Source organism: Myripristis murdjan, chromosome 4 (genome assembly GCF_902150065.1).
Source record: "Myripristis murdjan chromosome 4, fMyrMur1.1, whole genome shotgun sequence".
NCBI lineage: Eukaryota > Metazoa > Chordata > Actinopteri > Holocentriformes > Holocentridae > Myripristis > Myripristis murdjan.
In genome coordinates this window covers 20,374,423-20,389,629 of record NC_043983.1, presented here as the reverse complement: position 1 = coordinate 20,389,629, position 15,207 = coordinate 20,374,423, and the positions used below count along the sequence as shown (strand labels likewise).

The 15,207-nt window shown below is 39.2% G+C and overlaps 1 protein-coding gene across 5 annotated transcripts in view; it reads left to right on the top strand.

The window, feature by feature from the left end:
- Positions 1-14,975, top strand: part of znf644b (zinc finger protein 644b) — a 28,607-nt gene extending 13,632 nt beyond the window's left edge. For 3 of the 5 annotated variants that reach the window (XM_030050351.1, XM_030050352.1, XM_030050353.1), the window contains 5 exons: positions 4,798-7,614; positions 8,472-9,035; positions 13,120-13,242; positions 13,770-13,866; positions 13,965-14,975. In XM_030050351.1, the coding sequence (XP_029906211.1) occupies positions 4,812-7,614; positions 8,472-9,035; positions 13,120-13,242; positions 13,770-13,866; positions 13,965-14,175 (3,798 nt within the window). In that variant the 5' untranslated portion in view covers positions 4,798-4,811 and the 3' untranslated portion in view covers positions 14,176-14,975. The remainder of the gene's footprint in view (positions 1-4,797; positions 7,615-8,471; positions 9,036-13,119; positions 13,243-13,769; positions 13,867-13,964) is intronic. The other 2 variants (XM_030050355.1, XM_030050354.1) reach the window with 2 other exon arrangements.
- Positions 14,976-15,207: the final 232 nt, after the last annotated feature.

Here is a 15,207-nt window from a genome sequence, read left to right as displayed (position 1 = left end):
CCATGCACTCATATTATGTTTTAAAGAAAGGTAATGAGAGATTTCATCCTAATATCTGCAATGCTTGACATGTCTCCAAATTTAAGCTCATTGATGTCTGCTCGGCAATGTAGAGCCTGTCCTCAATTTGGAGAGGAGTTTGACACCAACTCCCTTTCATCTGATTGGTCACATGTCTACAGCAAAGCGGCGGCAACAAAGTTGGATTTTTTTTTTTTTTTTTTTTTTTTTTTACCATCTCAGCCGGAGAGGAAAGCATCTGAGCATGCCTAATCATAGCAACAGCCTCTGTCTTGCTCAGTCTCTGTGTATTTATATACTCTAAGTTATATGGTAATAATAACATTTAATAAAAGTCAACATCCTAACTACCACTAAACAAAAATACCTACTACTGCAATCGCTGCATCTTCTCTGCATACTTATAAAAGATTAGAGGTTATGTATATCAATTGCACAACTCATGCATATTGTTATGAAGGGGAAAACACAGGAAATGGAAATGTGCCATTTCAACAAGCGCGCACAGCTTGCCAAAAGCAGGCAAGTGGATAGTGCTTCTGGTGATGGTTTGGCTTGTTTTCCTTCCAGTGTTAGGAGATGAGAATGCATGTATCTAAACAGAGCAGATATGATGTTTATGAGAGCCATCTGCTTGGCAGCCCTCCTGTGCCCACTGCCCTCGTCAACGTGAGAGCAGCCTCATTAAAACGGTCACATGCCTGAGAAATTTCTGTCTGCTGTTTTTTTTTCCCTTAAAAGGAGTAGAGTTTAAAACTAACAAAGCCTTGGGAAATCCCCATCAGACATCCCTCCCTTAATCCATTTAATTTTGAAAGGTATTGTTTAAAGCTTTAAAGTTTATATCGTTTAATCCCCCTCCAACACTACGGGCAGCAAATGAGGCCATGTCAGCAGCTTGAACAGATATAATCTACTCCACACAACAGAAAATCCTCCTTCAAGACAAGGTTGCATAGGCTTCCTGTGAACTCACTGTTTGATGTTTCTACCTGCTATTGAACATGACTTCTGTCTTAACCCAACTGTCACTCGCTCCCTGTCCCCTTTTATCACTCCGAATGTTCTCGCTTCACCTTTTTTCATCAGTAAATCTACCATCACAGCCATTTCATTTATTCCCCTTTTTTAGGAGAGGGGAGCAAGAGGAGGTTTGCGAGGTGTGTTGTGAGATTTTTTTAATTCCTAGTGTTGAACCTTGTCCAGGAGATTTGGACAAAATGTGCTATTTTTGTTTTGTGAGATTCAGCCAGAGTCTTGCGTGTGGTTCACGGCACTCCTCTGACCAGATGTCTACAGTCACTGAACTTTACACTCGTATTGTTCTCCACATGTCTTTTTGCAGCGTCTGTCTCTGGATGAAATGGATGAAATGAACTGTGTATAACCCCCCAGCTCACCCTCTTGCAACGGTGTTTCCAATACGTAATATGTGTAGTAAAATTTTATTTGTCAGGTTACTTGTTGTTTGTCAAGTTACTACTCTCGACAATACTTGCTTGTCAATATTTTATTCTTGAATCACTTGAAAGTATATATTTTCATCTTATTAAACTATGCATTCGCATTTTTGTGTAAGTTTGCTCTTACTATAAATAATACAATTTTCTTTCCAAGGTACACCTAAGGTATTCATACATTTCCTTTTAGTATGTTCTTTGAGTGAAATATACCCAGTGTATCTTGTTATTCAAGCAGTAAATTACATTGTTTAGTTATCAAAGGCTTTGTGTAATTACATTTGCACAATTCAGGATGACAGGGCTGATAGTGTCTGCTCAAGATACCGGCATACATAATCACAGCCAAAATCCCATTAGGGAGAATGGAGACCATTATTATGGAAATGACCTTTGGGTGACAAGAATTCAGGGGGATAAAAGAGTATGTAATCCAGCCAAAGACATTGTGTGAAACCACCCTCTTTATTTTCTCCTGTGCAAATTTAAGAAACATTGGATGTTGTATAGAGAGGTTATTGTTGCTTCTAAATTTTTGTGCAGAGTTCTTTTGTTAAATAGGCCAGGAAGTCACCGTGATGATTCACGTGGTGGTATAAAGCCAATTTCCACCTACTTTTCTGGTGTTTGATTCTATGTGGGTAACTGCAGGGCTAAGATACCAAAAGAAGAACAGTGTTTTTTTCCACTGTGGCACTGAGAGAACATACTCACCTTGGGATTACTGGAGTGTCAAGCTGAATCTCTGTCTGTTTGTTTTGAGCCATGCTTTGATACTCTGACACTAAAGAGGCAGCTTCATAAATTCACATTGTGTCAAATAAATCAATAGATCCCATTAGCTGAGGAAGTTGTGTAGTGCAGTACTTGAGGGGCCACGGCCCCCCTTGTTTAGACATTTCTCTAGCAAGGGCGACGGCGAAGGGATGCGGGGATGGCTGTTGATCCATACAGACAGCTCCAGCAGTTGAAATGGTTTGGCTGACTGGTCCCAGTTGGTCTTTAGCACCGTCTCCACTGCGCTGCCAGTCTGGGTCTTCAGTCGAACTGGAAGAAGGAATTTGCTTAGACACTCCCAGCCTTATAAGCCTACAGCGCCAAACCTTTCCTCTCTGTTATATAATGGCTGACCTTTGCACTCAGTTTCATTTTGGTGGAGGCAGACTTCCACTTCTCTCCTGTTTTAGACATAATGTTAGACATTGGTTTGCACCCAGAATTTTAGCAATATTTCAATAAAAGGGCGTCATGTAAGATTACTTACAGCTACTTACTTGGTTGCCGTAACTCTTGGAGCAAATGACTGTGAATGTTACGGCATTTCTGTTAGATTGTGCACAGTGGAGAATGACAAGAAAGATGAAAGGCAAGAGGGCATGACATGGTTCTGAGCCAAACTCAAACCCATGGTGATGTGAGTATACTGCATGCATCTCAGCCCGCCTCCCTATCAGGAAACCCTGCATGAGCTCATTTTTCACTCCATAATTGTGTGGGTTCATTTCATGTTGCTGTTGCTCACATATAAGGAAATGTTTTGTATTAAGTTCTGCATATTTGTGACTTACGATAAAGTGCAAATCAGTCCAGCTGGATATGTTAAAGAGAAAGGTTTACATATAGTATCCACAGAATTGTTGTAAGAATATGCAAACATCACCTTGGTGTTTTTTCTGCAGTATTGTCAATACAAGGTGTAAAACAGTGTTGTTGCAAATGCTAAAAGATGCAAAATGAATCCAAAGAAAGAAAAAAAGGCCATTTCATACGTGACTGAGAGGTGTTATAGTACACGTTCTCTCGACTAACATGCACACAATGATGCTCCCTCTAAATCTCATTTACCAAGCTGTAGAACATGGCGAATGTCTTGGGGAAAATACCAAGCAGGGTTAGTAAAAGCTCATAGCAGATCGATCTGTGCATACAGCTTAAATTTATTAGAGCTCATAATCCCTGTAAATATCTTCAGGCAAGGCAAAGTCAGCCTTTTAACATTGACTAAATGAAGTAAATAGAAGCAAATAAATTTTTAAAAATTGCATTTCTGTTGAACCCTATTCGTTATATATGGGACAAAGTCATGTGAGCTGGTTGCTAATGAGGCTTGTAAATTTTGAACCTAGATATTTTGATGGCTTTGCCACCCTGCTGTTTGGGGGTAGCAGTGAAATTCGCTTTAAATGTAGAGCGTCTGTTCTCCCTTCGAACCTCTAACACCACACCAGATGGAGAGAATATGGAGCTCGGAAGGTTTTACCTCAGAGGTGGTAACAGTGAAGCCACTCATTAACGCTGAATTTACCACTTCGTTAGCAACGCAGCTTCCTGTAGAGAGCAACCGGCGCTGGATGTCAAATCCACTGAACATACATTTCAGAGGAAATCAACTCTGCACATAATCTGTTAGAAACTGCAGCATACACATGTTGCATTGTCAGATTGTCTCTTGTTGGTTATAATGCTCATTATTACCTTATTTCCATCCATTTTAGTAGATTGCATTAATAAAGTTATAACCAAACAATGTGTGAATGCAACTTACATTCAACCCCTCTTAAATGAATTATTGTGCCTGTGTGTCTGTGTGTACACGTGCACGCACATGAATGGGTGTATGTTTCTTTGTGTGAATCTGTTTTTGTGTGTGTTTTAGACCGAGAGTGTGTGCCTGCCAATTTGTCAGGATTCAAGTAACAACAGTCTCATGCTGGGATCTGTGTTGGCACCATCACAGAGTGATAAGACGGAATATGATCTCATTGGAAGTGTACTTTGTTCCCATGGAAATTGGTCAATTTTAGCAGAAGACTGAGAACTTTAGGGGGAGAAGCAGGAAGGTTGTATCCCAGAGGTGTGCTCACATAATTAAGCATCCTCACCAGGGTATTCAGGGCTAACAGCAGGGTTTGTTGTGAATAGAGGTGGTGAAAAAGGGTGTTGGAAAATCATAATGCAGCACAGAATAATACCACTCTCATTTTATGGAGCAGTGGGAATACATGAAAAACTATTTTTTAACAATAACTCATAGCCAGTGTGAATGAGAAAAGTGTTAGATTTCATTACAGAGGTTGTGCATATAACATTGTTATATATTCTAAATTTATTTGAGCATAAAACATTGTTCTGTGTTCATTGTTCTGCATTATGTGTTTTAGTGAATTGCCTTTACATATTGACATAATGCACTTGAGTAGATGGATAAAAGTGAATATGATTCACAAATTGACTTCTTCATGGCATGCTTGAATGATGTGAAATATAGAGTATGGTTACTAATTTTGTGATTTTTTTTTTTTTTGTCATATTCCAGAAAGCATTGCTGCTATGACTGATCTGAAGCCAAATGCACAAGAGGACAAAGATGTGGAATCAGTGTCTGACAGCCCAGGTCCTACTCAGGAGCCATTACAGAGTCACACATCCTCCCCGAAGAACAATGCTGCAGGTCGGTCCTCAGATGAACACGAAAACCCTTTAAATGGAACCCAGCCGAATCCATTTGTATACAGCAGTGTCCCTGCTGTTCCCCATGCAGGCAATTCATTGCCTTCAGGAGCACTTGTTAATGGACCTGGTTCACACCCCACCTCAGAGGTACGCTGTGTCCTGAACAAAGGCAGTGTTTTATCCAACAATGTCCTGGATACCGAGTGGCAACCAGCGAAGGACGCGAGCCCTCAGGTGTTACCACCACCTAGTGAGCTTCAATCAGACGCTTGGAAGAACACAGCAGGGCTTGTCCTAAAAACACTGCCCACACAGCCAGGTGTCAACACGCCACTGTCTAACTCTGAAGAGAATGAGTCTAAACTGCCCTATTCCACACTGTCAGGTGACAGTTCAGACCAAATGCACATTAGTCAACCCTTGATAAACAAGACAATAAAAACAGGATCTCCACGGGACTTAAAAACAGAAGGACCAGAGAGTTTCTTAGATGACTATGATGATACTGAGGTGATCAGATGGGATTCACCAAAAGAGGTCAGGCACTCCTTGAGGAATGACCGCGCTATTGAGAGTAGATGGGAGAAAAAGACCAAAGTGATGCCTCATTTAATGAGCCAAAGTGAGAGCAAGCACAATACAAATGCAGTAGACATGCTAGAAAAGGTTAACAACAGCTTAAATCACACACACAAACGTTTCTGCACTGGAAATGATGTTGATGATTTTGACAGTGCCAACAAACATGTTTCTTTAGATACAAAGTCTGATTTTAAATATTCTGTTGTGCCATTCAGAGATCATTCCAAGAACACAGATTTAGATACTGAGCAAAATATTTGTAGCAAAACAGAGAAAGACTGTAAAAGAGAAATTGATCCTGAAGATGAAAAACATTTTAGTACAAAACTAGAGCAGTGGAATACAGAACAACCTGAAAAAGATCCACTGTTCTTTCCATGCACAATATGCAATGTTAATTTCAAGGAAAAAAGACATTTGCATAGACATATGATGTATCATTTAGGCAGGCATAATCAGGTGCACTATGAGAATGTTCCACAGCCCTTTATATGCAGGGAGTGTGGGCGTTTGTTCTGTGATAGCACCTCTCTCATGAAGCACATCATTATTCACAAAGACAGGCTACAAAAACTTATGGATGAAATCAAAGGTCTCAAAAAACTTGAAAATGAAGACAGATGCAGCACATTACAATGCCCTCAGTGTGTATTTGGATGTAATTGCCCCAAAACCTTTGTCCAACATGCCAACACACATGATAATCTAAAGCACTACTACTTCTGTGAAGAGTGTAACTACATAACATTGACACAACAAGCACTTGAAGCACACTTACATGATGTACACCTTAAAACGCACCAGCCTAAATACTTGAGAACAGGTTGCACTAATGATGCAGAGGAAACGGACCATCCTCAGTTTCGGTGTAAATTCTGCTCTTTCACAAGTGGAGACAAACAAATATTACAACGACACACTGAACTAGAGCATCAGCAGTCCTTTTTCGATGATTTTGAAAAAACTGTATTTGATAAGATGTCAGAGTATAATGATACTATAGTCAGCCATTTAAAATTAGCTGATCAGACCAAAACTACAAGTTCAAAACCAGCAAGGTGTGAACCAAACTTGTGCTGTACACAGCCAGTTTTTTGGAGAAGAGCTGACTTTACCTGTTGGTCTGGCAAAAGCAGGGATATTTACAAGAAAAATCCCGACACACTCAATTCATACAAAAGTTTCAGCTCTTCACAGTTCAAATGCAGTGTTGGCTGCAATGCAAGCATGCTGCCACCATCTTTGTGGAAGATCGACAAGCATGGAAAATCTCTAGAACCGGTAGAAAAAATAACAACTGGTCTCACCTGTGCAGAAGAAGATGATCAAAACAATAACCATAAGGCTTCAGGCAGCTCAAAACAGAAAAACTGTCCTTCAACCAGTGATATTTTACTTACAGCTGAGAATGGTGCATTAGACCAGATGTTCTGCCAGGGAAGCAACAACGGTTTAGCAAACATAAGTTCAGAAAAGCAAGCAAGCCTGAATTCTCCATCAAAAAGAAAACTGTCAACACCCTTAAGTAGCAATATTGACAAGATGAAGGATTACATATTACCAAAGTTTAGCCAAAGGCTTATGAAGCAGAGTACTCATGGAGACGTAAAGGAAGCCTGTGAGGACAGCAATGACAACTTCTTGGATGGCAGTGAGAATGAAAGGAACCCCAGTGCCCGGAGCTGCTTCAAAGAGAGGCAGAAGTTTTCAGTCAAAGAGAAAAGTTTCCATGTTGGCCAGGTTGCTGAAGATGAGGACAATGAAGATGATGACTGCAGTGATGTAGAGCAACTCATAATCAAGGAGGAGTATATTGAAACTGCAGTGTGCGATGAGTCTCCAGAGTCACCTTCAATGCCCACAAGTGACCCTTTTGATATTTCCCCCACATCAGGGGTAGAACACAAACCCTGTCCGTACTGTCCTGCTGTGTTTGAGTCTGGGGTGGGTCTGTCCAATCACGTGAGAGGGCACCTTCACCGTGTTGGGCTGAGTTATAATGCTCGTCACATGGTTTCCCCAGAGCAAGTGGCATTGCAGGACCGTCAGCCACGAATCCGCAAAAGGATCCCCTCTGCCATGAGGAGACTCAAAAAAGGTAATACTATTAATTCATTTCGTTTGAACCAAATTCGAGATATCTGGACTACGGTGTGCCAAATGGATGAATGAATGAATTATGAAGACACAAAATATATTTTATCATTTGTGCATGACTGTTGGAGTAATTTCTTTACTGATGCATGCTTGCAAGTTTCACCTACATTATACTTTAGCTTTAGAATATATACTGCAATGCATGAATTTTGGCCCTTGATGTTGTGCATTTTAGTCATCCAAAAGTTTTACTTGAACAGCCTTCATTCCCGCTGGACTATGCAAAAGTCAATAGTCTATGCAACATCCTACCCATACTTATGGCAATGCTGTGGTTACTGCAGAATTTGAGACACACAGAAAAACTGTTAATATTCATCAGTTATTCAGTCAGTAATGTAATTACGTCCCTGAAATGACAAATTGGCTGTGCACATTCATGACGCCAAAAAGGAAGAACTTTACTGATTTTGGTGACTCTGTGGCTTTTCCATTAACACCACAATCAGGCCAAACTTTCAGTTTGTGAACACGGTAATTACAAGAGTTTGCAAATCTTTTCTGTAGCCATAAGTTGTCATTGATGATTCAGGTAAATTGCAAGATATATGCTGCTGTTGTTCACTTGCATGTCTAGTTTAAAACACCAGCTTTTGCTGAAGCAGCTGAACAGAAAGTAGTTCTTACTTATTCTTGCTCTTACTTCACTTCACTTTACTTGTTCAGATTTCACATTGTCCAAAAAAAAATATTTTTTAGCATAATTTTCATCAGTGAAATGATTCACTGTATAAGGCAGTATTGTACAGTGTTCTAGCATTTCAAGTCTTGTGACAGTCCTCTGAACTTGTCTTACAGCTGAGAAGCCTGAGTCACAAGGAGAGCACACATGTCCCCTCTGCTGGGGTTGGTTTGATACTAAAACTGGCCTTTCCAACCATGTGAGGGGACACCTGAAACGAATAGGTCAGACTGTTACCAGCAACAAATCTCCTGTGTGCATCCTAAATGAACTGCTACAGGACAAGAAAGAACATCAGAACATCCTCCAGATTCTTAACAAGGACCAGCTCCCCTCAAGTCCGTTTGTCTCTCAAAAGTTCATCAGCAGTGACGGCCTGTTCCTGATGCGCACCGGGATTCCTGTGAAAATCCAATATGGTATGAGGAGTCCCACTCCACTGGACAGCTTTGTATCAAAACAAGAGGCAGAGGAGCTCTCAGAGAGGAAGCAACTGCGCATAGAGGCACAAAGGGCCAATGAGCCCTCATCAAGCACTTTAGTAGAGCTGCTCAAGACAAGACAGAAAGGCATGGAGCTTAAGGAAATAAATGGCTCTTCGGCAGCCAGGAAGCACTTTAATATGACCAAAGAGATGGAGGAGACCCAGGTGACCAGTGTGGAATCAAACTGGGCTAATGGTATGAAGTCTCTTTTGCCTTGATCGTAATTTTAAACCAATTTCTTAGCTGTTTGAAGACATCTTACTCATGCATTATCTTTTAAAGTGAAACATACCCAGTTTAGGAATCCGTTTGTTATTCTTGTGTACATGGGAGATCAAATAAAGACGTATGTAGCAAACGGAGAAGCATTATACGTAAAACTGTGATCTGTGCATCCCAGTCGTCAGGGAAAACTGTTAGCATTTTACATTTCTGCAAACCATAACTACGTTGACATACCACATTTTCAAGTTTCATGACATAGTATAAACCGAGCAAATAATGCAGTGTTAGGAGGCAAGAGGCGCTCTTCTTCATCCTCATCCTCTCCTTCACTGCTCGCCAAAGGGTGAAAGCCATCCTCACATTCACACTTGTGGAACAACCTATGTCCGCTTGGCCTTACGCTTTGCTGTATTCCCTTTTTTCCTCAATCTGTGATACACATCCACGATTTTCGTGGCTTCCTGTTGGATGTCCCTGCCGATCTGGTACTGGGGGTACACACCCACTGCCCAAAGGCTGACACCCAGAAGTGTCCCAAATATACCAAAACAAGAAAATCCAGGTGGAGGGCAGGGTCTCTGCAGACACACACACCACCTCACACTTCTATTGAGTCATAAGTGAAGATTGAGATGGATTATCTTTGTATGAGACTGGACATTGTCATTTAGGAAAATCCTCCTCATTCTGTCTTTAAGCAGTAGTTTTCTAAGTAGTTTTGGTGGCTAATAAAGCAAACATAAATAGCTAAAGTACCTAACTAACTAACGTTAGCTAACTTATCAAATATTAGCTAACGTTTCTTAACATTAAACATGAAATTTTCCTAACCTTAACCATGATGACACACCTTTTCCTAAGATTGACCAAGTGCTTTTGGTGGCTAACGAAGCTAATGATGACTGTTTAATTCAAGTGTCACAGCAGCCTTAATACAACAAAACAGAAATCCCACAACCCTCTGGGACTTGAGCTCAGTGTAAACAGAAACCCTGCAGAAGTCCCAGGTAATTATCAGCTTCGACTCAGACTGCCATCGGTATAAATGAGCCACCCACTAATTTATGACCAGTCTTAGACACAATGATACAGGACATGCTTTACATTTTACATAGGTAATCCAAACCTCAGTGTAAGTTCAACTTGTGCAACATGAATTAATATGCAATATAATGCATATATAATGCATATAATGCAATATAAATTACGAAAATACCACCTTTTGGATCAGAATATCTAACTTATGACTTATAGACCAATTAACCTGGAGGTGAAATATGTGGTCCAGGACTTCTGCATATGTAAACAGTTTCGCCCACTACTTCTGGGTTAAAAAAAAAAAGTGTAAAATCCATGTTCTTGGTGTAAAAATAGTACAAGTGTTTGCCTGAACTATTGGATTCCAATGAACTTTTTAGCATATCACTATTATGAGCTTTCGTCAACAAAGGGACCCTTATCCCATACAAATCAGCCTGGATTAGGTCATGGTCTTTGTCAATGGATCCTCTATAGAATATGTATAGGGAGTGTCATCCAATAGAAGCTGCACTGTCCTCGGCATAAGAAAAACACCTTTCTCTGACAATATGCTAAGACGCTGTGGCATTACCCCTTAATACCGATATTAACATCTACCTTCTCTTACTGAACTCTTCAATATCAAAAGAATGTGGCACAATAAGCAGTGTTTCCTCTATGATTTTTTTTTTTGCAGCTGTGGTGCTTTTGAGTGACAATTCTACTTTTGTCCCATATCTGTTGTTGTTTGAGCCTAAGTTATAAGTTAGTGATTCAAGTGCTAAAAATGTTTTTAGTCATAATATAATCATTACTTCACAATTACAATGATGATTTTGATTTCACATTTTCTCTTCTCTTTGGCACACCACTGCTGAACGAATAGAGACGAAACACTGTGATACGATACTAACTTTTCTTGTGAGTATAGTTTAATTAGGATGAAAATTCATGTGAGTCTTCAGGATATGACCACAATAATTTCCCCTATTTTTTATGGCTTTGCTTGAAAATTGAGCAAAAATATTTGTTCCCTCAGTAGGTAGTTTAATATTATGTAATCACATTATCTGGCGCTTAATGTAATGTGTCATTTGAGTTAGGGCATATCCTTAGTGTATGTTGTGTTCAAACACTGTTGGAGTAGGTTTTGGCATAACCATAAAAAACTGTGTTTTTTAGCACTGTTTTTCTTAAATTTCCTGCTGCATCAATTTGAGGGAATTTGAGGGACTACATTATATCTCAGAGCAGGAATATCGAAGCCCATTAAACAATGAGAAAAGTTCACAATCAGTTGACTGTAACACACATATAGAATGAATTTCCCCAAAGTGCCTTTGAAGTTGATATTAAAAAATCATGAGATCCTTTTGATGTTGAGCTGGAAGCATGTCATCTGTGTTTACACACTTTTGTTTAATGTCTGTCCAAATCAAACTTTGAGTCAGGGACGAGGGAGATGTTGATAAAGATTTAAAAACAAATTTCTGTTTTGTTGTGCACCGAGTCCTGTTTTAAACCAGATGTGTGGCACTGATCACTCCTATGGCATTAGAGCGACTCCAGAGCTGCACTACCAAAGATGTCTGCATCATGTACCCTACACTGAAGTTAGACTGAGAGCACAGTTACAATGAACCATTTCCACAATACTCATTATCCATTTTCATCACTGAGTTTGGTTCACTATGGAACAGTGTCCCCTATTTTTTTTTCTTATTTCACCAATTTTATCAGCCAAAGATATTACTAGTGTAAAAAAAACAAAAACCTGTGATTCTTCAGTGCTCACGTCACTGAACTGTGCATCTGTGTGTGGTGAACCATGATTTTTTCACCAATTCTTGCATTTTGTTTGTTTTTTGTTTTTCTGAGGGTAGGGGGCATTTCAGTAAACACATCTGTAATGTAAAACATCCAACACTTTTGATTAATAATAACATCAAGTCTAATAATTGGTTCTTCCATGAGTCACATATGAAGGTTCTCTGTTGCTCTGCTGCACAACCTTTACAGAGGTTTGGCAAAAACCCCTTTCAGCTCTTTGTTCTGATGTGTTACATGCTAAAATAACCTGCAGTGGACTGGTGACCAGTCCAGGCCAGGGTGTTTCCCTGCCCTCCACCCTATATGCATGCTGGGATAGGTTCCAGCCCTCTCACCAAGCTGCTTAGATAAAATGAGTATAGACAGTAGGTGAATTTTTAAAAGAAAGTCTGTATTTAAGAAACTTAAATACAGACCAAACGGTGGCTGAAAAACTGTGGTACATATCATGAATCATTACACCCTTTAAAGTACAATGTTAAAAGATACTTGGAATACTACTTGAATATAAATTAATAAATTATTTCATTCTTTTTTGGTGGTGAATTTTGAAGCTGTGTCTTTAATTTACAAAGTTCATTAATATTAGTTCCTTTTTTGATGTTATTTTAATAATGCAGTCTGATCAAGCCTAGTTTATCTTGAAAGACCTTTTGTGAGAAATACTTAACCAACACAGTTTTGAATATTTATTAATGGGCAGCAGCACTGCTGTGCTGTTGGCAGTGCTGCTGTGCTTTGTGTCATAAGACAAACACATCTGCGATTTTTGTTTAGCTTCTCCATGAATCACCCATGACTCTCATGAGGTGGTGTAAGTGAAAATAGGCCCCCTGAAGATATGAGATGTGTTAAACTTTACCGGTAACACTTTTCATGTAGGATGGCACAAAATAGATCCTTAGAATTTCAAAACAGGTGGAGGAAGATTTTAGAACACACAGGGAGTAACAGTTTAGCTTGATTTTCTCTCATCTCTGTCTGCTTTGCTGTATAAATCCTACTTTACCCAACTACACTTTTCATCTTAGAATACTAACTAATGTTTAATGACCTAAACCGTCATTTGAGTTGATTTCATGTTGAGCTGTGTTACAAACAACAACGTTACAATGAGAATGAGAAAATTAAAACCTGAAAATTTTGATGAGTGTGCTTACTTGGCTATTGAATTTCATTTCCATCTCAATATCCTATTTTTCAGGGGAATGTGACTCCAATAAGATTTGCATTCATTGTAACACCACCTTCCCCAGTGGTATCAGTCTGTCCAATCACCTTCGAGCCTATGCACGTAGGAAGAGGATTGCCATTTTGGAAGAAACAAGTAAGTCATGTCATGTTTGTGCAAGACAATTTGTGGTTACTGTGTATTTCTAATAGTAAACAGGCAACTATTGCTCTTAGAGATGTCCCAATACTTTTTTGCCCCCAATTTTGATCCAGGTTTCAATTCATACATCATGGTGCTTTCTGCAATTTTGTAATTTACTGCTGAAAGTAGTGGAAAGTGAGGATTTACTGCACCGCTTACCATAGGTGATAAATTGGGCAGAAAAGGGAATTACATTAATTGGAATTTGACTGGGCATTTTGGGGCCGATTACAATAATTTGAAAATTCCTGTATTGGATCCCGATACTAATCTCTTATATCAGCTTGGGACATCCCTAATTGCTCTACCTGCAAAATCAGGAAGTCACAAGATCAATTTAAGACAGAAACTTCATATTTGTCATAAATGCTGTTTTGCCAAATGTCCATGAAAGAGTCCCTGACCCCACAACTTTTCCATCAGTGATACCTTACTTTTCTGTAAGTAATGCATATCAGTGAGTTGTATTGTCTTGTTAGGTTATGATTATAGACAAAAGAAGCCAAGATTGAGACCCGGGCTAAAAAAGAAGGTTTTACCTTCCTTGAATGCGGAGATATACAGACTCACCTGCAGGTATACAGAACAGCCTTCATTTCACAACTGAATAAGGTGGCTGTGCTTTTCAGTCCAGAAATAGTGACTGATTTGTTTTCCAACTCCATGTCATGCAGATTCTGTGACCTAGTCTTCCAAGGTCCCCTGTCTGTCCAGGAGGATTGGATCAAGCATTTACAGAGGCACCTTATGCACACCAGCGTCCCCCACTCAGGGACAGGGATGGTGGAGGTTTTGGGTCTTCATCAAGAAATAAACAGCATGTCACATGAGCACCCAAACCTTGATCAGACCACATCCTCTCTGGAACTTCCAGTTCCCTCCTGAATTGCACACTGTTTACAGGTTTACCACATCACATAAACCTACACATGTTCATAGACGTACATAATAATAATTCATCCATAATGCATAATAATATTTAATATGTATCAGCAAAACCGTTATAGTCTATATTATGGAATATTCTAATGCTACATATGCTTTATTTGCCATATTAACTTAGCTAAAAGAGCTTGAATAAGAATTATATTTATCAGCTGCTGTATAAGTTATGCAAAATGCCAATAAGCACAGTTGTAGAAGAGCAGGACCTTGAAAAAATCTTAACTAAAGGCTGGGACCCAAAACTGTTTGTGATCCAGTTTTGGCTTTTGCTTCTCACAAGTGATAATGTGTTGTACTTAGCCTGGGTTTTCAGAGTGACATTGCTATAACTTAATTTAATTTTGGGTCTCATGCTGAAAATGCTGTAAAACCATTGGGTGGCATATATGTATGGTATCCTTATTTTTCTTTATCCAAACGTCTCTAATCTTATGTGCAATCTTTTACCTTGCAGTGCAGCACATATAACTAGATATTATTTCAGATAGAAAAACAGGCTATGCAATGTGCAAGCTGACATATCGTTTTGAACTGATGGTGCACTTCAGCTAAACAAACAAACAAACAAACAAACAAACAAACAAACTCTTTCTTGTGCATTTCCATTGCTTACTCATGCAGATTGATAAAGATAGGTCTGTTCAATTCAGTCAGTATTACCAGTAATCTGTTGCTTAAGACATTTAGAAAGTTTGCTCTAATATTTTCACAACATGCACTTTTTTCTTGTTGTTGTTGGACATTTGTTTCCACCTGCCTCTTTACATGTATGCAGTCTGAGGACTTGCAACTCTCTTCTGATAATACTCCATAAGTCCGTTAATAATGTTCAAAATCAGAAGAAGAGAAAAAGGATATTAATGTATAGTGTCGATGTTATAATCATTTTTCAATTGTGTATGCTGCTTTCACTGATGCATTTTTATCACATTGTAGTTTTGGCCTTGTATTAAAAGTTAACTGTTATATACG